Source organism: Pelodiscus sinensis, chromosome 3, assembly GCF_052426305.1.
Source record: "Pelodiscus sinensis isolate ZL-2025 chromosome 3, ASM5242630v1, whole genome shotgun sequence".
Classification (NCBI taxonomy): Eukaryota; Metazoa; Chordata; order Testudines; family Trionychidae; genus Pelodiscus; species Pelodiscus sinensis.
The window spans coordinates 79,633,292-79,657,583 of NC_143054.1; the positions used below are offsets into that span (position 1 = coordinate 79,633,292).

The 24,292-nt window shown below is 42.2% G+C and overlaps 2 protein-coding genes across 12 annotated transcripts in view; one reads left to right on the plus strand and one right to left on the minus strand.

Moving 5' to 3' along the window:
• ARMC2 (armadillo repeat containing 2) overlaps window positions 1-23,389 on the plus strand; it is a 110,161-nt gene extending 86,772 nt beyond the window's left edge. For 7 of the 8 annotated variants that reach the window (XM_025184720.3, XM_075923085.2, XM_075923086.2 and 4 more), the window contains 6 exons: window positions 170-488; window positions 3,274-3,396; window positions 8,019-8,132; window positions 9,337-9,469; window positions 15,742-15,902; window positions 21,115-23,389. In XM_025184720.3, the coding sequence (XP_025040505.2) occupies window positions 170-488; window positions 3,274-3,396; window positions 8,019-8,132; window positions 9,337-9,469; window positions 15,742-15,902; window positions 21,115-21,275 (1,011 nt within the window). In that variant the 3' untranslated portion in view covers window positions 21,276-23,389. The remainder of the gene's footprint in view (window positions 1-169; window positions 489-3,273; window positions 3,397-8,018; window positions 8,133-9,336; window positions 9,470-15,741; window positions 15,903-21,114) is intronic. The other variant, XM_075923081.2, reaches the window with a different exon arrangement.
• Window positions 11,061-24,292, minus strand: part of SESN1 (sestrin 1) — a 131,419-nt gene continuing 118,187 nt past the window's right edge. The window contains exons 10-11 of one of the 4 annotated variants that reach the window (XR_012902192.2): window positions 20,232-22,205; window positions 11,061-11,514 (exon numbers count right to left, since the gene is read on the minus strand). Coding sequence is in view for 2 of the 4 variants with exons in the window: in XM_006123188.5 (XP_006123250.1) it covers window positions 22,143-22,205 (63 nt within the window). In the remaining 2 variants the exon portion in view is untranslated. Of the gene's footprint in view, window positions 22,206-24,292 lie in introns of all 4 variants that reach the window. The other 3 variants (XR_012902191.2, XM_006123188.5, XM_014573692.4) reach the window with 3 other exon arrangements.

Genomic DNA, 24,292 nt, shown 5'->3' on the forward strand with positions numbered 1-24,292 from the left:
AATGCATTATCGAAGAGTATTTCCTTTTTTTGCTCTATTTAGTGTTCCTCCATTTACAGTGGAACTGCTTTTAATTAAATTGTGACATACATGAAATACTGATGTTTTTCAAACCTCTAACAACTTCAACTTTCTCTCCATCTAACAGAATTCATTAATTTTATTGCAGGATTTAGTTGTCCGCGTTGTTTTTATTCTTGGCAATTTAACAGCGAAGAACAACCAGGCCCGTGAACAATTTTTTAAAGAGAAAGGAAGTGCTGATACTCTGATATCATTGTTCCAAACCTACAATGAACTTGATTTGAATGCAAAAAAAGAAAAGCATGAAGGAGAACAAAATAAAACAAAACAAAAACATCCTTCAGAAGGAGATGATGTCCTTATAAAACTGATAAGAGTGCTCGCTAATCTCTCAATTCATCCTAGTGTCGGTGCTGCTCTAGCAGCTAACCATCATGTTGTGGCATTGCTTATTACAGTGCTAGGTAAAGTCTGTATATTGTGTTTGTTTTTTCATATATTATTTTCATTCACTGTGTCAGGCAGGTACAGTGCTTCATTACTTCAGTGTTTGTTTCTGGGAGAGTCTTAATTAAATCTTCTGTATTATTGAAATATAAAAATATATCTGATAATGTTAATTGCAGTATGTAAATTAATTTATTTTTACACTAGCAGAAGGCATGCAAAGGAGCCTCGTGCACCGATAGAATTTATAGATCAAATTATTAAGAATAGACAAGACTACACAAAGGGCTGGCAAAAAGGAGGGAAAATTTTCTTTTAAACACATCACACTGAAAACTCATACAGTGAGATTGTGTTCTTGTCCCTATCCTAAATAAGCAGAGGATTTTTTTAAACACAAAAATTTTATAATTCTGGACCAGTTTCTACAAACACATTCTGCCTTGATATAACAGACATAATCTGCAAAACTAACATGCCAGTATATTTTAAACACTATGTACAGAACTCCCCTTGATTTGTACAATAAAGAGCTTGGAGGATAGAGCTTGCATTGACACTTCTGAGCTACTTGCTGCTGCTAGTAACTCTAATTCAGGGGTGCAGAATCTTTTTTGGGTCAGGGCTGTTTACCCACAGAAAATTCAGTCATGGGCTGCACACATGTGAGAAGTGAGGGTAAAAACCCTCACTATAGCCCCCAAATGAGAAGGAGAAAGACATTTCCCTTGCATCCCAGAGCCTAGGGAGCCCCAGCCTAGAAGATTTTGTGTGCTTCAGCACCACAGAATGACAGCGGGGGAGACTGGTGCACCAGCGCAGATTCTCCAATGCTGTGTGTGGCCCTGAGCCTTGGGCTGGATCCAGGCAAGCTGAGGGCCACATCCAGTTCCTAGGCCTGAGGTTCTCTACCCCCGTTCTAAATCATCTTGCCGAAAAATGGAATAGTTTGGCATACTAGCAGCATGATGCCTGGATCTATAAATTATTTCCATCCTGCTTTTTTATATAGATTTCAGAGCAAGAACAATTTCAATAGTGACAGCATTCACAAAGTGTTTATTACAAACAACTTGTTGAGTGTGCTGTAGCTGCAATACAAATATATTAAGAATAGAGGCAGCTACCAAGTAGCCTTCAAACTAAATACAATCTTGCTGTACCACACAGTATTACAGTAGTACCTCAGTTATGAACCCCAGAGTCACTACTTAACTGGTCAAACACCGCATTTGGAATCGGACGGACACACTTGGGCAGCAGCAAAAACAATACAAATATATGGTACAGTACTATGTTAAACCTAAACTACTGAAAAAGAAGGAAAAGTGTAGGAAAAAATTGACAAAGTAAAGAAATAATTTCTATATTTTTCATTTAAATTAAGATGGCTAAAAGCAGTGTTTTCTTCTGAATTCTGAAGTTTCAATGCTGTAGTAAACCAGTGCTTTGTTGTAGACTTTTGAAAGAACTATAACATTTGTAACTCTGCAATTCTACTGTACAGGCAGTCCCCGGGTTACGTACAAGATAGGGACTGTAGGTTTGTTCTTAAGTTGAATCTGTATGTAAGTCGGAACTGGCGTCCAGATTCAGCCGCTGCTGAAACTGACCGCCAGTTCTGACTTACATACAGATTCAACTTAAGAACCCCAAGCTTCCCCAAGTCAGCTGCTGCTGAAACTGATCAGCGGCTGATTCCAGGAAGCCTGGGGCAGAGCAACTCTGCCTCGGGCTTCCTGTAGTCAGCGCTGGTCAGTTTCAGCAGCGGCTGACTTGGGGACGCCTGGGGCAGAGCAGCTGGGGTGCTGCTGGGTTGCTCCAGTAGCACCGCTCCTCGGCGCTACTGGACCAACCCAGCAGCACCCCAGCTGCTCTGCCCCAGGCGTCCTGATTCAGCCACTGCTGAAACTGACCAGCAGCGGCTGAATCAGGACCTGGGGCAGAGCAGCTGGGGTGCTGCCGGGTTGGTCCAGTAGTGCCCAGAGCGGCGCTGCAGGACCAATCGGCAGCACCCCAGCTGCTCTGCCCCAGGGTCCAAAACAAAAGCCTGGTCTGCTGGGGGGGGGGCACGCTAGCTGCGCCTCCCCCCCCCCCCCAGCAGACCAGGGACACGGGAGCAGAGCCGCAGCGGCAGCGGGGTGCCGCGCCTCTGAGGCTTTGCCAGAGCAAAGCCTCAGAGGCACGGGACCCCGCCGCCGCTGCGGCTTCAGTCCCGGTGCCTGTGGTCTGCTGGGGACCGTCCCCAGCAGACCACAGGCACCGGGACTGAAGCCGCAGCAGCGGCGGGTTCCTGCGCTTCTGAGGCTTTGCTCTGGCAAAGCCTCAGAAGCGCGGGAACCCGCCCGGTGCCCCGGTCTGCTGGAGACGGTCTCCAGCAGACCAGGGGCACCGGAGCAGCTTACGAACGAGGCTTTCTCGCCCCGGAGCTCGCAGGTAGCAATCCGCCACCTCGACCTCCGGGGCGAGAAAGCCCCGTTCGTAAGTCGGATCCGCGTAAGTCGGGGACTGCCTGTACTATAGAAGTGCAGGTCTCTACGTTCATAGTCTCTAATATTATAGAGCTGATTTAAAATAAGGAAATCTTTTATCCAGCTCTATCTAGCAAACAGTGGCTTATCTTGAGCAGAACAATGTGCTTCATTTCATGCAAATTAGTTGTAATCTCCAGTAGTCCAGGCAGATTACCAATATAACCCTTGTTTGCACAGAGTTTGGTGTGCCAAAACGTTAGTCTTTTAGGCTGTGAATTAATTTTGAGTGTTTAAGGTAAGACTGATGTATATTTGTTTTAAATATCAGAATACAAGTCAATAGATGACTGTGAGGAGCTGGTGATCAACGCTACTGCAACAATCAACAATTTATCCTACTACAAAGTGAGGAATTCTGTAATTGAAGACAAGAAGCTACACATTGCAGAATGTAAGGTTTTTAAAAATCAATTCCTTCTGTATGTCTTTCAAGACTACCTGAGTAAGGTGTGTGTATTTTGATTGTCTGGGCAATGTAAAAAAGTCATTACATATATTCTGTGGTATACTGTAGGAATTGCATAGGGTCAAAATTTTCCCTTAGCTGAATCAAATCCCTGCATGCTATCTAGGCTGATCCCTCATTTTTAGAATTTTGTGCAATATTACATTGTTTTGCAAAAACAGTCTTTCTCCCCCCAAAATTCACTTGCTCACCAGATGCAATATTTGGTAGAGCTGTTCAAAATATCTAAAATGTGAAAATAATATTATGAGGTGATTGCATGTTTTTTCAACTTCAGTTTAGATTTGCTTTATTTACAAATAAAAAGTTTTAAAAGCCCTGGAAATATGATGGTGCTGATAATGAAGTAAGTGTGCTGTGGATGCTGCATCTGAAATTGGGGCTTCATTGTGTAAGTAGTACATGTACAGTAAGAATCCTTGCCCTGAATAGGATAGTCAAATCAGACACACAAGGCATGAAAGAGCGGCACAGAGCTGTGAAGTGACTTGGCTAAGGCTACGCTGCAGATTGATGGCAGAATTAGGAATCAGAATTCATGTCTCCTGACTTTCAGCCCAATAAGTATTTGTAGAAGAGATGCAACCCTTGTAGCAAAAAGGCCCAACAGTTGCTTACCCCAGGAAACAAGAAAATCATTGGACTGGCATCCTTGGAATCTGAGCGGTCCCGGATGAGGGTATTTGCCGGACTAGGGAAGGACCTCTGCCTCCGGGCTCCTCAGCCCCTCCCCACTGCCTGCTCCTTCAGCCTTGCTGCAGGCTATTGCTATAACTGCTGCTCCTGTCCCACTGCCAGCACGTAGTGCTGTCCCTGCTGCTGGGGCACTGGCCCTGCTGCTAGCCAGCATGTGGCCCTGCTGGGCTGTTGCAACCTGGCCTTACTGCCAGCCAGGCTGCCACAGCTTTGTTCCCACTGCCGGGCTGGCATGTAGCCCCAGTCTTGACTGCCATGGCACAACTCCGCTGCTGGGTTGGCATGCACAGGCTGCCCCTGCCCTGCTACCACAGCCCCATTGCTGCTGTTGGTCTGCTGAGGCCCTGACCCCGCTACTACCAGCCTCGCCTTTTGCAGGACTCTGAGCTGCTGGCCCTCCTGCCCCAGTCCACTGTTGTTCAGCAACATCCATGGTATCTGTGTTGCAGTCACGTGTGTTCCAGAGACGAAAAAATATATCCCTTAAGATGGCTGAGCCATAGTTAAGTCCTCTCTGGTATAACAACATCTAAAGGAAGATGTGAATGAGACCAGACTGTTCTGTTTACTCTGAGGGAAAAGAGTGGAGGATTCTCATTGCTTAGTTCCTTACAGATGAGGAGTGGTTCCATCTTTCCTGCATAAGATACCTATGAAGACTGATGAATGGTGGTTCCTGAAGCAGTCCTTGACTGTGCACTGAAAAGGAACAAGGCAATTCATAACTCCTAGGCAAAGCTGGAAACCAGTTTGTTTCTCCTGAAAATAGTGGTGTCAGGAGCTGCTCACGTAAAACTGCTGAACAGGAAGTAGCCAGCAGAAAAAGCTTTCAGACTAGCTGTAGTGTTCATCATCAACATTTAGGACAAATCTACTTATTTCACCAGCCACAATATGATGGGATGGCCTAGGCCTTGAGGCTTCCCTGGCATGGCCAGAGCAAGAGCAGTTCCTTGCTAGAGCTGGGGGAGAGCAGGTAGTTCTTTGGGCTGGCTGCTGGATCTCTTACTGGGATGAGGCTGTGAGATAAAAATGTGAAGAATATGCTGGAGCCATGGGGAAAGTGACCCAGGCAATTATAGCAGCAATACAGTTATTTAAAAGGACAATGCAGACAGCTGCTATCTACAAGGTCTCTGGCCTGGGACCCAAAGTAGAGGGGCTGCATCAGGTCCCTCCTCCACTAGGAATTGGCCTAGACAGTGAGGCACTCCAGAGCTGTGGAACAGACTTAGAGTGACCCAGATGACGAGCTGGTGCCAGAAGGACTCTGAGAAGATAAAGGCCTTGCCTCCATGAAAGGAGCTCTGGGGCACTGCTCTATTCTGGAGTGGGAACAAATGGAAGGACACTAGAGGAAGCTAAGGCAATGTCTACCCTGTAGCCTTCTTCTGGAAAAGCTTATGCAAATGAAGCATGGAGTGGACTATCGCCACACTTCATTTGCATAATTAGTTAGCAGCCACTTTTGCGCAGAAAGGAGCTGAGTAGATGGCTCCTTTTTGCACGAAACCCCTCTTTTGCACAAAAGCCGTTCTTCCTCATTTTTTCAGGAAGAACAGCTCTTGCGCAAGAGGGGGTTTTTGTGCAAAAAGGAGCTGTCTACACATAAGCTTTTCTGGAAGAAGTCTACAGTTTAGACGTAGCCTCAGAGAGGCCCTATTAGACTTGTACCCTGGAAGGGATTCACTTTGTTTTAACAGGCTAAGAGATACTTGGCTAGGGAGCTAAGTCACTGAAGAGCCACCATAAACAGAAAAAAAGTGCAGGTATACACACTTGCCTACGGGTGCTCACTAAGGTGAGTGCACCCTGTTACAGGACACACAGAGTACTCTGAACCTGAGGACTGTGGACTTCAGTCACTAGGTCCCCCTTAGATAACCTCAGATAAATCCACTGTCACTTGATGTGCTGAATTACCGCTAAGCTCACCTTCCTACCTTCATAAGAGCCCCTCGGCTCTGTCCTGCTGAGCCAGACCCTCATATCTCCTCCAGTAGTGACAGAAATAGGGTGTCACAGTCTTCTGCAGTATAATACAGATGCTAAGATTAGCTGATTTTTCTAGAGCTGAACTTAAGGGACTTGCCTTAGCACCCATGTGCACAGCCACAATGGGACCTGAACCCCAGATAAATCTATCTGTCTTTGTATCAATTCTTACACAAGGTAAGCTTATGTTTGCTCTCTTTCTCAGGGTAAAGAAAGAGATACACAGACTCTTTTCCCCTTCCCCAGGTAACAATTACTTACCCTAGGTTTATTAATAAAAGTAATTTTATTAAGTATAAATGGTAGGATTAAGTGGCCATAAGGGAGAGCAGACAGAATAAAGCAAGTTACTAAGCAAAAAGAGAACATGCAAACTGAACTAGATTCACTAAAACTGATTACAAATACGTTCTCACCTTAGATATAGTTCTCAATCTAGTTTGGGTCCAGCCTTTTCTCCTATTGAGCCTGAAATTTTTCAAGCAGTCATTAGGTAGAGTTCTGGGGAGAATTGACTCTCTAGATTACTTCACTTCTCACCCTTAAATAGAATTTGCATAAGGCAGGAATTGATTTTGAGTTTGACCCCCTTCTAGTTACTAGAATAAAAGTATATAGTTTAAGATGGATTCCAGTATCTGATGACATGGTCACATGTCTCTGCAAGACCCAGTCTCTGTACTTTAAGGGTTGACCCACACATCCACCAGAAGACTAAGCTTCATTGTCTCTTCACTGAAGACCCTGTATGTCTGAGAATCCTCCATTTTTCTCTGTTCTGACTACAAAATCCTTTTTTCAGGCTCTGATCATTTCTCTCCTTCTCTGTGGAAGGGAAGTTGCATTCTGTTTGGGCAATCTACTTAGCTTGTCGCTCCAACCATGCATACCCTTCTTCGGGTCTCTTCACCAGCTTTTCTATCTTTGCACATTAAATTGAAACCCCTTGACATCTCTGAGGCCCACTCAACTTCTGCCTTTCCTGTATGCTTTAGTCTCATTTCATTCCTCCATTGCAGTCTTCAGTTGCCAAATTAGCTGGTATGTGTATAGGTTTTATATCATTCTTATCCAATCCACCTTCTGTGTCACCCCTATTTCTAGAAATTCTTCTTTGAGCCAATTCAGGGTAAGGATGTTAAGGACTAGTCAACTATCCAACAATATACTTATCACATAGTCAAGTCAACTAATCCTTCCCCCTTCCCCCCCCGCTGCCTCTATCGGAAAGAAACAGCAAAGGGGGGAAGGGAGTACTTCAAAGCGGCAGTACCACATGGAGCTGACCCTGGGCTCCATGCAGTGCTGCTCCTTTGAAACACTGTGGTGGAAGTGCATTTCAAAGCAGAAGCACCCATGTGGAGCCCAGAGTCAGCGGAACTTCACATTGGCCCTGGGTTGCATGCAGCGATCTAATTTTGAAATGTACAAGAGTCCCAGCTTGGGCTCTTGTACATTTCAAAAGAGAAATCTGGAAGTGCCTGTCGAGTAGTTGATGGAAATTCCATCGACTACTCGACTAGTAAATTAATTGTTGTTTAACATCCTTAGTTCAGGGTGTTTGCCTATTGTCTCCTTCATATCCCTCCTTAAAACGCAAACTCCTTTCAAGGAAGTGTTTACTAAACAGATGATTAAATGTTGAATCAACAGTACATTTGAATCAATAATTCATTTCTTTCATTCTCTTTCTTTTCATCCAACCCTCTCCCCTCCCCTGTTTACTTTATGCATTTAGTTTGTAAACATTTCGAAGCAGGATTTGCATATGTTTCTGTAAAGAGCCTAGTGGCACATTTGATGCTATATAAACCGTAAGTCATGATAACTGTACTATTTTATTTCTCTGAAAATAGTGCTTCTAAAGCTGCTGATGAGCAGCAATATGGATGGAATTTTGGAGGCTGTGAGAGTCTTTGGCAATCTTTCCCAGTACTTTGAAATATGTGATTTCATTATACAGAGAAAAGGTAAGTTATTGCTGAGTTAGTAAAGATTCTGTGTAAGCTATCTAGATAGGCACCTGGTGCCAGTCAACATCTAACATATAACTAGAAACATACAAGCATGTAATATAACACTGAAAAATCCAGTAGCCACAGCATCAATAGCATGTATTGGTAATGTTGATAAATATTATCAAAGCATATATAATGTGCACATATATGAAGAAACATGTATGTGTACAGAAATTTTCTGTTCTTTAATAATATACTGTCTCAAAATTTTCTTCTGGCTCTCCAGATTCCTAAAGTTCATTTTGACTAGAAGGCACAATGATTCTGTGTAAAATGAAACTCCAGTTTAAGTATTCATAAGCTTTTACATTTGTGGGCCTCTGGGTACTATATGTGACAATATTTATAGCATTCTGTGACATGCATCTTAAAACATTTGTCAACCTCACCAACAGAGAGCTCTCATTTGCCTCTGGGTAATGTGTAAAATGCCAGCATTCGCATCACATTCTTCCTTTTCATGGCAGGAGGAGTTTTGGGGCAAATGCCAGATCTTAGCATCTAGCAATATTTAGTTAACTTTTTTTCCCTCTAAATTTCTTGTATTATAATGGCACTTGTCTCTTATCTGGATCTCTACCCTAGGCTCATGGCACATTCAGGTGTAGTTCTTGCTAGGCACAAAGGCCAAAATGTTCAAACTTTGGTGCCTGACATTAAGTAACTATACCTCTTTTAGAAATCCAGATGTAAGGGACTTGATTTTTCTGATGTGATAAGCACCTACAGCTCCTATTGAAGTACATGAGTTCAATATTTGGTGCCCAAAAGATGGATTTGCGTACCTAATTTTAGGTACCACAGGTGGAAAATGTTGGCCTTACAGTTCATACCAATATCAGGATGTAATATTGCTAAATGAAAAATAAATTGAAATATTGGTTTAAACAGCAAGGAGTCCTGTGGAAACTTAAAGACTTAACAAATTCATTTGGACATAAGCTTTGTGGGTTAGAACCCACTTTGTAAATGTAATCTGATATCTAATCTCATTAGACTACTCTAACAACGTATTATCAGGTAACATTTCCAAGCAATCCTGTATGCTTCAATTAAATGCTTCTTACTGCCCTCTAAGTATACAAATGCGCTAAGCACAGTATAGTTCAAGTCCATATTTTTTAAGGATGATTTTGTTTCTTACTATTCAATCTAGTATACAAGTTTATGGTTGCTTTGCTTGATGCCAAACATCAAGATGTCTGCTTTTCTGCCTGTGGAGTTCTGCTAAACCTTACTGTGGATAAGAACAAACGACCTATACTAAAGGAAGGAGGAGGAATTAAGAAGTAAGTTCAGAGGGAAAAAGTCCTGATCAAGGATATTGTGTGTCTTGATCACAATAAAGTGGCGTTAGATTGGTGTGGGGAACTTCAACTTGTGGGCTGAATTTGGCCCACAGTTTGCCTTTATTAGGTTCATGGGGATTGGGGCTTGCCTCTAACCTAGCAGTGGGACAAGTCAGAACTGCAAAGGGGGAGCCCCAAAGCTCACAAGCTGATCAAGGCAAGCTGGGGCCAGATGTGGCCCGTAGGCTCTGCCTGGCAAGGGGGGAATAAGCCAATGGGAGTGGCAAGGGGTATTGCCTGCAGGAAGTGCTTCTCTACCACATGAAAAGCTCTGTGAAGACCCCTGTGCCCTTTGGGAGCTATGCCAGGTAGATGCCCCAATCTCCTGTCCCCTTTTTTACCCCCACCAGACCCTGGACCCCCAGCCTACTTCTACTCTCTCCCTTCCAGATCCTGCTCTGTACCCTGCCCCCCTCCCTCCCCCAGAAGGGCCCACAATCTACTAGTTCCTGGTCCCTGGAAAAGGTTTTTTTTCTTCTTGTTGTGGCCCTGGACTGATTTTTCTATGGGTCAGTGGCCCCCAACCCAGAAAAGGTTTTCCACCCTTGCTTTAGATCATGACTCTGTTGTAAGCACTTGTTCTCTGGCTGAATTTCTGCTGTATTTTCCCCATTCTCTGGTGTTATACAAGTGCCTCCCAAAGTCTGAATATGGAACCATGCAGATGATTTGATAAAAACATTCCAATTACTGGCAAATAATCTAATTTTATGGTTTAACTTCCAAATCACAGAAAAAAAGGAAGCGTATTGTTGGGTACTGTTTTTTGGCAATAGAAAAACTTGAAATAGTAAAACCTTTCTAATTGCTGAGTAGTTCTTAGTAAAGTCACTTTTACACAATAAGTCAGTCATGAAAATAACTGTGGATTCAGCTGTGGCTTGAAGTCAAGTCATAAAGAATCCTAGAATTTTCAGTTGGCATCATCACAAATGGACAATATAGTTCTACTACTAAGTACAATGAAAGGAAGCCATATTTAAGGCTAAGACCCTCCCCGTACAATACTGATAAAAATAAATGACAACTGGTTGGCTCATCACTTATCCTGTGTTTTATAAAATCCCACCTGGTGGTGATAGCGCCTGAAAATTATATATCCATAAAAGCAAAACACTTCATCAGATAATGCAGAATCCACTGCATATTACCACCAGGTACATAGAGTTAAAGTAGATATCAGTCTGTGGCCTGAAATCATAAATTTAAAAAAAGTCTGTAGTTCACCCAGTATGCAGATAAAATCACTTCAAAACAATCTTTCTTCCCTTTTTGGTTGCAAAAGTATTGATCAGTTCTCTGAAGTCCACCTGCTTTTCCAACTTAACTTTCAGTAGACACTAGAACTAAAGCACTCAATCTCTTCTGTGACATTTGAGACTATAAATAGATCTTTCTGATTGTTAACTTGGAGAAAAAGACTTCATCTGCAGCCTCAGTAATAGGAATTTATAAATATATGTGTGGTGCTATGTAAACATTGGAAAATACTCACTACCGTTTGTTCTTAATGGTAATGTTCAGAATCTCATACAGTTTTACTTCATCTTTATTCAAAATACGGTTTAATGTCACAAGTTCATATACTAGGTTAGCTGATAAGTCTAACTCCAGAGAGTCAACATCCTGTTATAGAAACACATGTAAGAAGTCATACATACTTAAAAATTCCCTTAAACCTCCTGTAAATAACAGTGTTCATAAGTGAATTTTAAAATATCAATCCTGAACATGTCTTTTTTTATCCATTTCACTCTGGGCTCCTCCATCTTCAGATATTGTTATCTGTCTCCCCCTTGAATGAATAACTAGAAAAGTTAGTTCGATATCCAAGACAGCCAAAAGAACTGCACCTCTCTCAAGTACTATATTAAAACCTGTTGCATGATAATTGTAGAAGGTTGCTGTTTGTTAATCTGCATGCCATAGTAATATGCATATCATTTTGCTGGTTTTGTTCAATGCCTTGTTCCACACAGTGAGGTCTGTGAAGAAATAAGTAGATAGTTTCTCTTGCAGACATTTTGCCTCTGAGCAAACCACACCATTGAGATAATCATGTAACTTTAGGAGTGCATTACAGATCTAAGACAGCTGTTGATTTAATAGTTTTTATAGCCTCTACTATCTTTTTTTAGATGAAAGTTTTTGGAAAAGCCAGATTTGTTTTTAATAGCCACCAAACAACAGTATACCAAATAATTTTTTAACCCAAGGAAAAAAAACAGTAAGCATTAAGTTCCAGTTGAGAATACAAAGCATACATATTGCACGGGAATGCACTTTCCTAAATTGAGCCTGCAAATTCTTGCCCTTCATTTTGAGCCATTACGGTAACATTGAGCTTTGCAGTCTGTTGTATTAAGTCCCAGAAAGCAGTTTCAGCAAGACCTGCTCTGCAAGTGCCTTTGACATTCAGGAATGTAGGACAAGACTTTTTTGTTGATGCTGTTTCTTCATGCATTTCTGCATATTGAAAAATTAGATACTTGTTCCTTATGAAAACAATCCAGTGTACAGTTGAGCAACAATGCATAATTTTTTGCAGTTTTTACTTCCATCAGAATTTGTTTAATGTTTTGATTCAACTGTTGAGAACACCCATTCTGGGTGGCCTAAGCAGATAATCCTAGGACTGGATGGGACTTTGAGAGGTCATCTAAATCCAGGGGCTTAAACCCTTCCTGACTATTGTCACCTTTTGGGAGTCTGATTTGTTTTGTGTACCCCCAAGTTTAATCTCGCTTAAAAACTACTTGGTTATGAAAGCAAACATAAAAATACAAAATGTCACAGCACACTGTTTCTGAAAAATTGCTTGCTTTTTTCATTTTTACCATATTATAAAATCAATCAATAGAAATATAAACATTGTAAACTTCCGATAATCCGGCACCTTTAGGACCCAGGGGGTGCCGGATTATCAGATATGCAGGACTATCGGAAGGGGGGGCTATGAGGAGTCTGGGGTAGGGGGGGGATGAGAGGGACAGCACTACGGGACCAACCTGGCAACACGCCAGCTGCTCTGCCCCAGACGTCCCTAAGTCACCTGCTGCTGAAACTGACCAGCGGCTGACTCCGGGATGCCCGGGGCAGAGCAGCTCCTGTTGTCCGGCTGCCTGGAGCACTTCCAGATTCCAGGTGGTGCTGAACTATCAGGAGTGCCGGACCACTGGATTCCAGATAACTGGAGTTTTACTGTACTTACATTTCAGCATATTGTATATAGAGCAGTATAAACAAGTCATTGTATGAAATTTTAGTTTATACTGACTTTACTAATGCTTTTTTAATGCCCATTGTAAAACTAGGCAAATACTTAGATGACATTATACACCTTCTAGAAGACTTCTGTGTACCCCCAAGGGTATGTGTACCTCTAGTTGAGAACCACTGATCTAGCCCAGACCCCTGCACTCACAACAGGACTAAGTATTATCTAGATCATCCTTGATGTATTAGTCTAAAATGTTTTTAAACATCTTCAATGATGGAGATTCCACAATCTCCATAGGCAACTTATTTCACCGTTAGAAAGTTTTCCCTAAACTCCAGCCTAAACTAAGGATGTTAAATAACAATTAATTTACTAGTCGAGTAGTTGGAATTTCCATCGACTACTTGACGAGTCGATAGCCACTTCTGCTTTCCTCCTTTGAAATGTACAAGAGCCTCTGCTTTGAAATGCCAGTGGGAAGTCACGCTGACTCTGGGCTCCATGAGGGTGCTTCTGCTTTGAAATGCACAAGAGCCTGGAGGCTTTTGTGTATTTCAGAACAGACTCACCAACATGGAGTGTGGGTTCAGCGATGGACTCAATCCCCCGCTGATCCCGACTCCATGCAGCGCTGCTGCTTTGAAATACCACCTGGAACTTGGGGTCAGCTGGGGGACACCCCAGCTGATCCCAGGCTCCGTACAGCATTTCCCTGGGATCTGCTGGGGACTCCCCTAGCTGACTCTGGGCTTTACTCAGCATATCTCTTTTGACAGAGAGTCTAGATGCTCTCTGAGGAAAAAGCACAGTGTGGATGCAATAGCACCTTTTATCGACATAACTGTAAAAAAAAAGGCATTATTCCTCATAGAATGAGATTTACCGCCATCAACAAAAAACTGCTGCGTTCTGTCAACTTACTGTTGACAGAACTCGGCGGTAGTGTAGATGCAGGTATAGTTTTGTCGACAAAACCCCACTTTTGTCGACAAAACCCTGTAGTCTAGACATACCCCCAGGCTACGTCTAGACTTGCATGATTTTTGCAAATGCTTTTAACGGAAAAGTTTTCCGTTAAAAGCATTTGCGGAAAAGAGCGTCTAGATTGGAACGGACGCTTTTCCACAAAAGCACTTTCACAATCGGGGCATCACCATTTTCACAATCGGGGCTTTTTTGCGCAAAACAAATCTGAGCTGTCTACACTGACCCTTTTGCGCAAAAGGACTTTTGCCCAAACGGGAGCAGCATAGTATTTCTGAAAAAAGCACTGATTTCTTACATGAGATCGTCAGTGTTCTTGCGGAAATTCAAGCAGCCAGTGTAGACAGTTGGCAAGTTTTTCCGCAAAAGCAGCTGCTTTTGCGGAAAAACTTGCTAGTCTAGACACAGACCCAGTGTTCAGCATCACCAGAAAATGGAAAATGTCTCACCAAGAAATAGGATGCACTATAGAAATCTCTGCAGCATTAAATGCCAATGGTGTTTCTTTTCATTTCCTGCTTTAGCTTTTCATCACTAGTCACAGAATTCTTGAGTGTTGCACAATTCTTTCTAGGCTAAGAATAGTTGATATGACCTTCTGATGCTTCATGCTTCCTTGGTTTAGGCTCCAATTTCTTCCACTCTGACTTACCATTTATGAAAACTTCTTCATGATTAGATGGCTTGGGAGCTGCTCTAGCAAACCGAGAACATGGAAAATAGAACAACTAGGAGCACACCATCCACCTTCATCTGATAACTTTTCCATTTGCTTGTACGCTTTCATACTGTTGATCAGAGAAACGTGTGCCCCAATGCTGTGAAAAATTAAAAGTTTTGTATGTTGTTTGAATAGCTCCTCTTTCAACAAGGTAATGAATGGAGTCTGAAAATGTTAGGGGGATGTGTGACCAGTTATATCTGCTCTCTGATGGTAGATGGTTGCAGGTTCCAATTTTAATAGCAACACAGTTAGTGACAACTTTCTGTTAATGGAAACATTTTGCCTGGAACCAAGTCCATCCATTTGACTACAGTAGTAATTATTCTGGATATTGACAACAGGCTTGCTGTATATTGGCATTTTTTTTGACATGTAGTCCTGCGAAACTCTTACTACGAATTCAGCTCAGTAGCTTCAGATAAGTTTCACTTTGAATTGTGTGACATGAACCCCAAATTTCAAATCTCCACTGTTCAGACAAGTCCACTGTGGTCAAAACTGAAAATAAAGGTCTAAGTCCTGTGTTCTCTCAGGAAACAGGCACAAAAGAGAAGGACAAGGGGCATAAGAAACTTTTTGTTTGTTGGAATTTTTTAGTTGGACTTTTACTGTCCTAGAAGGTGTACCGAATGTGCGATTTTGCAGGAGGTCTAAGGCACATTTTCCATAAAGATCTGTGTGTGGAAAAGCTGAGGAGACGCGCCTCAGGGAAGGAAATAGTTGGGAATGCTGGCATTACCAGGTTTGTCCAGCAGGAGGTGCTATGGGGCAGTAGCACCCCTATAACTAGATTTTGTTGCCCTCAAAGGCTCATCCTGCTCAGAATTGTAGGTGGATTAACTTTGGAACCCTAGTTGTAAAGCTGGACTTCATCCAATGTTTTCATGAGAAATACACTATAGTAGTGACCACTCAGAGAGGTCAAGAGCCAGAGAAAGCTTTTCAAAGCTGCCACTTTTGGGGGAGCAATCAGTTCTTATCTAGCCACTCTGCAGCTTTGCTATGTGGTAGAGTTCTGTAGCAGCTGTCATGTCACCATCAGAGTGCATGCTGGTGAAACAACAAGCAGGAGCAGGAGATCAGTCAGGCACAGAACTTGAAAAAGAAGGGGCAGTAGAATGAGGAAGAAAGTAAAATATTAAGTTTACTATTGTGCTGATGCCTGTTTCCCTGCACTCCTAACATGGGCTGGGTCTGCGTGTGTTTTAAGACTGATTTGATTTTGAATGGAATGAGAGAATGAAATTGGACACAACATTAACACTTTTTTCCCCCAACTAACAGGTTAGTAGATTGTTTAAGAGATTTTGGGCCTACAGACTGGCAGTTGGCTTGCTTGGTATGCAAAACCCTGTGGAACTACAGTGAAAATATCGCAAGTGCTGCATCATGCTTTGAAGATGATGATATCAATACACTCCTAGTGCTACTTGCATCACTTTTAGGTAAGAACTAACAATCTCATTACCCTTAGACCAGAACAAGACAGGAAAAAAACCAAGGAAATATTGTGTGCATGCAAGTCAATGTATTTAAGCAGGTTAGTAGGTCATGGATTACTCACTGACACTATGACCTTCACCCATTCATGGCTGCTACTATCTCTGTGCTTTTCCTCCTTCATTTCACATGTAAGTTGTCACTAAGGAAGAACTGAATTTTTGTACTATTTGCCATTCTATTCTCCATTCTCCTAGGCTACATCTACACTGGCATGATTTTGCGCAAGAACTCTTTTGCGGAAGAGTTCTTGTGCAAAAACTCTTCCAGAAGAGAGCATCTACACTGGCATGTGCCTTTGCGCAAGAGATGTGCTTTTGCGCAAGAGAATCCTTGCCAGTGTAGACGCTCTCTTGTGCAAGAAAGCTCTGATGGCCATTTTAACCATAGGGTTTTCTTGCGCAAGAAATTCATGTTGCCTGTCTACACTGGCCTCTTGCGCAAGAACAGTTGCGCAAGAGGGCTTATTCCTGAGCAGGAGCATCATAGTTCTTGCGCAAGCAGCACTGATTTCATACATTAGAATGTCAGTGTTCTTGCGCAAGAACTTGCGCCAATGTAGACATAGCCCTACTGTCAGTCAGTAAGCTACTTGTGCAGGCCCAGGCAAAATATGGCAGATGGGCTTCATCTGGCCCACCAAGCTACCGGATCCTGCCCACAGGCAGGCTCCCCAGCTTGCTTTGCAGCCCCGCACACCATGCAGAAATACAGCTGTAGGGCTCCATTTCTGTCGTGTTCTCCCCCCCCCCCCACCCCTTCCCTCCAGTTTTAAAGTTTTAGGAGCCGCTCCAATGGGAAACTGCCAGGCAGCTAAGAAGAATCACACCCCTGCTCCTGGGCTCAGTTATTCATGAAGCACATGGCCAGGCCACAGGCTGGTTGGGAAACATTTTAAGCTCTGCAGGCAGGCTAGTTTGGCGGCTGGCAAGTAAGTCTCTTGGCCACAGCCTGCTTCTGGCACCCCAGCACTTTCCTCCCCCAACTCTCTACCTTCCCCCATTCAACATACTCAAACCCTCTGTCTCTCTTTACCCATCCCCTCTCCAGATCACAATCCCCTCCTAATCTACATCACATCCCAAACCCCTGCACTCCAGTTCTCTGCCCTAGGTCACAACTGCCTGCTTCATACCAACTCCCTCCAGACTCCAGTCTCCCTCCTACACCCCAGTCCCTTACCCCAAGCTCCCTTTTGCACCCAACCTCCATTCCAGACCCCGCATCTCCATTTATATCATGGAAGAGTGCGGCCCTCAACCACTTTCCAAAATCTTGAGTGGCCCCCCATCAAAAATTATTGCCCACTACATATTAGTGTCTTTCACTAACAGCCATTTGCTTGGTATGGCCCAACTACCCTTCAGCTGTTTAGAGATTACAGAGCACACTGGGCAGCACAGAGGATTAAGACCTTTCCCCTAACACACTAGAAAGTTGCACACATTGTTGCTTCAGTAGGCTGCACCTTGCATTTCTCCATTCCCATTGTAAGTTTCATGGATCACCCTTCTATTCCCCTCTATTTTAAAAATTCCCTGTAGCCCCTGCCTTGCTCCCCCAATGCCAGGGACTGTGTTGCAGAGAAATTACATCAAGTGGCATGGAGATCAACCAGATATTGTTACTGCTGAATGCATTTGTTTTCAAATTGTACATAATAATTCATTGGTTTTGTCCTATCTTACCCTTTTATTTTATATTCACTACTTTATTTTTTATACTTACTGAGTCAGCCTCTTCCAATTGCCTTAAAAACATAAGAAATACGAGAGAGACAAATCTTTGAATTTTGATTTACAAATTTTTAAAAATGTCTTTAAAAGTTGTAGAGGATTAGATGTGGTAGCTACAAAGACTTGATAAAACGTGAGATGCCCCAGAGTCTGCTCTGGCCATTTCTGGCGATGGTTCAAATTTACAGAAAGTTACTAATTAATTTATTTGCTTTATTTTTTCTTGTTATGCAGTGATAGATGGCACTCTGTTGCCTGATAAGACATCTTGTCTAAAAATATTCATTGGCATTTCTCTAACAAAAGCACAAACGTACTAGTCAGTTACAATGCTACCTGAAAGGTCTCTTGTTCAGGTCTAACTATGCATCTTCATTTTGGTTCATTTCTAACATTGCTGCATTTTTATATATATAAAATTTTTTCCTTCAACTATTAAGATATTGACAGTACATCCTTATTTGGTTACTCTCACTCCCATTAGCTTGTTCATCTGCCATTAGTCAGGTATCCACATGCAATTACAATTTTACTTGTAGCATTTAAGGATACTTATTTAAATCAAAAATTACCTTGAAAGATAATCTTCCTCAAATATATAGTTAGAAAAATGACTAAAAATAGCACTCTTACTCATCAGATTTACTTCCTCTGTGTGTGAGAGTTGCTGAATTTTGGTAGTGAAAAATGTGAGTTAATATTGGCCTACAACCGTCTCCTGCCATTATACCCAGAGACTTAGGATGGATTATCAGCATTAAGGATCTTCCAGTCAGGAAGTAGGAGGCAACTTCAGTCAATTAATAGGCTGTACATAAGTAGCAGGCCAGTTATTTTCCTTCACTTGTTGGCTCCTGAGCATTGGAGCAGCTGTCATCTCTGTTCATCAGCTTCACTAACTATCTGTATCAAGAAGATATGTGAAATAAATAAGACCAAAATGAAGGACAAGGAGAGTGGGAAAGTCTGGATAGAGAAGAGTCAGGCAGCAAGTGTCAAAAGGGCAGAAAGGAGGACTGGATTTCCTTGCTGCTGTCCCTCACGCCCCTTTCCAGCAGCTCGGCCAGTAAATAACGCCTTCTCAGGGACAGGTATGCTTGCTACCCTTGAGATCCTCTTTCCACTTAATCCACTGCCTGCCACTTCTTCACTGTGCATAGCTGCTTCAGCTATCCCTCCGGAGTGCCTCAGGAACAGCAGATCTGGGAAGATCCAGCAGTGTACTTTGTGATATTGGCTATCAAGACTTCCATTATCTCATCCTTTTTCCTTCTTCCCTTTCTGTGGGTTTTAATGTGTCAACACAATTGTGCCATATCTCATTTACATGATGGTGGTGACAGGGTTAAATACACTTTCATTCTGCTATAACCTGGTATTGGCCTACGCTCCTAGGTTGCTCCCACCCTTAGGCTGCACGGATTCTCCCAGTTTTCATGGCACAGAACCTGCACTTCGTGCTCCAGTCCTGAGTTCCACCACGCCATGTAGCTGCATGTAGGTCTCGCTCCTGGGATGGCATTCGTATGCTCTGTAGGTCAGGAGAAACCCCCGATTTCCACACTGAGAAGGGGGATGGGAAATTATCCAACTACAGTAGATGTAGTTTGTACCTGGATAGATAGCTACATACTTCCACAGAAGATCCCCATACATTCTGGCCAATAATAATTCATCTCTTTGGGGAATATTCAGTTACATATCTGCACTATTCTCTTTGGTTTAGTCTCTGCCTCCTGTCCTTTCCAAGACTTTCATAGTCTACTTGCTGCAGAAAGGGGTGTTTTATATACAATATGCTTCAGTGATCTTTTGATCCAAGAGCCCTCAGGCAATGCCTTTATCCATTTATTTTCAACCTATCTTTTTGTCAGAGATAGTTAATTTGCATATGAAAAGAATCTCTGGGCTTGTCAATGCATTTCCTCTAAGAACAGGCATTGTTCCCTTATCTGTCCTTTCCCTAGTCTACTTATACAAACTCTTTGGTGGTGGTGGTGGTGCTTGCTTGGATTTGAAATCCTGGCTTTGGGCCATCTACTGCAGGGTTTCTTGCCACAAAGACCACATTCTTCTTGGCGTAGTTGTTTTTCCTTTCTATTAAGCTTCAGAAGTCCATGCTTTAAAGGTAGCTTTCCCCACTACTTTTGGCAGGATTCAACTTCTCCCTTCCTTCCTCTCTGCACACCTAACCACACATACTAGTGTTGAACACCGCTGTTCAGTTAGGCATCTCAGTATGGAGGGCTTGCAACCCCTTGCCTTGGAATGCCAACCTGAGCTTTCCCAAGATCCCATTCAATTTACTAATGCAGAAAATCTCTGCTGGCCTACAGTCAAGTGGCTTCCATTCCTATAGAGGAAATCGAGCCTGTCAAAGTTGGCATCAGTTCCCATTTTATGTGCTCAAAGAATAAAAGTAAAGAGAAGGAATTGCCTTTGCTTTGTAAAGGGGGGGGCCCTCTATCTATTACCTGTTACTAGCAATAGCTGGTAATTGCTGGATTTGCCAAATACAGATTTTGCAAGTAGTTTTACCTTGGGTCTCTTCTGAACTGATTCAATCATGTTGAAAAACTCTCCAACTTGGTCCTTGTCTCATACATTTGTCCACAACCAGCAGTTGTGCTTGGCACCTGTAGTGGATTCTAAATTCTGAAGCATGTTCCTTCAAGTTGCACTGTAAACCTGTCCTAGTTTCTTTTTCCCCCTTACTTGCCACATCAGATAGTCAAGGCTGCTGCAGAGTAAAATGGGAGAAAAGGAATAAGATTACTCACCTGTAATCCTGTTTGTCATAATGCTCTTCTCTTATCTTACTTTCCTCCCTTCTCCCCGTAGGCAGGTGGCCATTAAATATTACTTCCTAATCTTCTCTAGTCTACTCTTTCCTGTCCTTTCTTGCTTTGTTCACCTTCCAGATATGTCCAGCCTTCTAATGGTGGATATGGGATATTGTTGGGTTGAATTGGGGGAAAAAACAACAAAACCAGATTACCAGTGAGTGACACATGGATGAGCCAACACAGTCATAGAGGAATGAACTGGATTACCTTCTGGCTTGTACAGCAACAAATTCAGTAATTAAAAGTAATTGCAGAATCTCTTACTGTTGATATTCAAACCAGAACAAGCACAGCTTGACTTTGAAATCCCAAGCTGGCAGTTAGGAGCAGAAAAACAGCTTTTATTTGTAGACAACTATTGTGAAGCCACTGACCTCTCCACAGTGCTATTTTTTTCTGAGCCCAAATGCATTCATGTTTTTTTTTTTCATTAGACCTAATCTCCTGAAAGTGCCTTTTGGTTTCACTTAGTTGCATGTAAGCTATGGATATAGAACAGGTAAAAATTGTACATGCTCTAGTGATAATGCAGAGGTGTTTCTATTCAAAGTTCTCAACATTTTTCTCTGTTACAGATGAGGAACTAGCATTGGATTATGGCTTTGATAGAGATTTAAGGAACTATCACAAACTGTGTTGGGAAACAGAGTTCAAGCCTGTGGCACAGAAGCTTCTCAAAAGAATTCAGAACCACCATTCCATCCTTCAGCCTATAACTATTACTGGGGGCTGTTAAGCTGTGAATACAAACCACAATGTTTTAAAATAGTAAGTGAAAACACTGTTTGCTATTAATATATTGAAAACTACTCCATTAAGTGCTCAGTGATTATTTTTGTATGTAGATTATATATTTAAATATTGCTGATGCTACCTCTACATTTTCATTGGGAAGCAAGTTGAACATTAAAGGGAAAATGAATAAAATTAATTTATCAGACTGAATACCATCTATTGGGAAAGTTAGTATTTGATCCTTTTAAGCAGAAGTGATGTGATACAGATAATTGATGTAATGTGCGTTGTCTAGTAATGAAATTCTGTTAGGGGTTTCTATAGTGAAGAAGTTTTGTTTCAGTTTACAGCTGAAAAACGGCCATTCAGCTATAGTTACTTAGGTTTTTTTTTCCAGCAGTGGGCACATGAGAAATCCCTGGCAGCAAGGAGCTATGCATTACAAGAAGATTGTTCTGCAATATATTACATTTATCTTCAGACTTGGGCTTAGTACTTCTGTTTATAAAAAAATCCATAGCAAATGCAAGCCAAGCATGTGCTGCTATAGTATTTTTGGAGTTTGCCTCATTTACAAGAGCATCTTGTGAAAAGAACAGAACCTGATTTTTAAATAAGATGGAATTTTGTCTCCCTCTCTCACAAAAAGTGGAAATTGTTTCTCTTCCCCCCTCTTTACACACTCCTGGAGATTTCCCTCCTTATTGATGAGGGAGAAGCTCTAGCCTCCTATTCTAAGTTGCTGTGATATATAGTCTCTATCATTTCTATTCTTGGCTAGAGATTATTCTTCCTCTCTGCTGGAGGGATGTTGTACTTTACCTTTATCACAAGGAAGGTGGTGGCCAGGACACTTAGTTTCAAACTATCAGACCGTGCCTTCACTGGTTCCAAGGTTGGTTGGGACTTGCATATCTTCTGACCAAGGATGCTGTGGATATATGGGGTGACAGTTTCTTAGCAAGCATCTGTTGTGTTCCTTGTTATGTGACAGTAAAGGGCATAAAGAGAGTTGTCATTTATAAGTTTTTCTAAAACCTGAAGAACTGAAAAATTCCATCTGAAGACCATTCTTCTGCATAGGTCATTGTAGCCTCTGTCAGATTCTGAGATAGCTGGGAAGAAATTCCTGAGCATGCATCAAGTAGTGTGTTTGTTGGCTCCTTGACACACAGATGGATTTGAAATAATGAAACTTAGAGTAGTTGCCTTTGCAAGGTAAAGCCTCACAGAGGGTCAGAGATACTAAGGCCACAAGATGAGCTCTAGGTTTCCTTCAAGTGGTCCTTGCTCAAGAAACCAAAGAGCCTCTTAAATTTTAGTAGAAAGGAGTAGCTTCAGTCCCATGAAAGAGTCCCGGTGGCATCTATTCAGGCACCAGTCACCACCCCTGTAGATCAGCTTCCCTCATGCCCAACAATGGCCTGCTTTGGACTAAGGCCCACCCACCCTGTACAGATACTCCCTGTACCAATACCATCTAGCTGCCTGACTAGTGCCAACTTACTTGCTACTACACTGTGTTTAAGGACCCTCATAGCATTCATAGTACTAGACTCCCTGCTATTGGTAGTGAAGTACTCTGGTACTAAGCACAGCTGTAGTACCAACCAGTGCATAATCTCAGAGTGCTCAGTATTCACTCTCTGAAACTGTTCCTTCTCTCACAAAGAGTAGGCAGAAAATCAGCAATCCAGTCCATATCAATATGCACCCAAGGAGAGCTGAGGGCAATCTTTTAATTACCCCAGAGCTTGAAAAGGGACCTTATTTTCTAGAATACACTTCCAGGGCTACCAGCAGAAAAGGTTTCAGATAGTTAACCAAACTTTTACCCTGCGTTGCGAATTACCTGTCAGCAGTAGTGGTTTACCTCAGCATAAATAAAAGGTACTTAAATAGCTGTTTTAGTCAGCAACAGATAAATGCACAACAGACCTCTCTAGGACTAAGAGTTAACAAAGAATTCACTTCTAGCTCCTACTCAAATGATGGCGCTTGTGGGCACAGTTTTGGGCTCTGTAAACAGCAATAACTTGTCTGTTCAGATAAAGATTCCAAATTATAGTAAAACTGAGCAGCCACCTGCCATTTATCCCATGATACCTGTAAAAACTTCTCAAACATCAGGAACAGCATAGCTCTCTGTGCACCCCTGTAACTCAATTTTTCAGAACAGGAATATCCTCTTTGTCGTCTTTACTGCTGTCCGCAATTAGAAACAGATATGCAAAACAGCTTTAGAAATTACCCTTTAAAGCAGTGTTTCTTAAACTTTTTAAGACTGTTGAACACCAAACAGTTTTTTTGAGGTACACCAAGGATTTTTTGTTGAGGGAAAAAAAAAAGTTGGGGGAAAAAAGGTTGCCTGCCTCAAGGGTGGCCATTTTTATCTCTTGTTCCCTGCAGCACACCAGTGTGCTGCAGAACACAGTTTAAGAAACACTGCTTTAAAGCCAACTTAACTATATGGTTTTGGAACACCGAACTCCTGTTGAGAGGAAATAGCAGATGCTTCCTGTTAGTTTATTAATCTCCCCCACACCATTTTAGATATTTTAGCATCTATACTGTTTTTAGAATATTCCTACTCCACTTAGACTTTTCAACTGAAATCCAACTAGCATTTAAGTCATTCACAATTAAAGTTCAGAGATAATAATAAGTGAAGAAGCTTGTTAATGGCAGAGAATAAGCATGTGTGCACATGAACTACCTCTACAACAATATCAAACCATTTATTTTGCTAGCAGCTGAACTCTATTTTCAATTAGAGTCTGGGTCTGTCAATAAGTATACATCACGGCAATTATATATGGAACTAGACTCAGACTAAAACCACAGGGACCATCATGATCACCTGGTCTGACCACCTATACACTGAATGCCACAGAACATCACCCACTTTTGAAATAGACCCATGACCTCTGGCTGATACACTGAAATCCTCAAAGCTTGAGGAACATGGTCACCAATGCATCCTTGTTTCTGTAAGGCCCTGCTCTCTGCCTATACAGG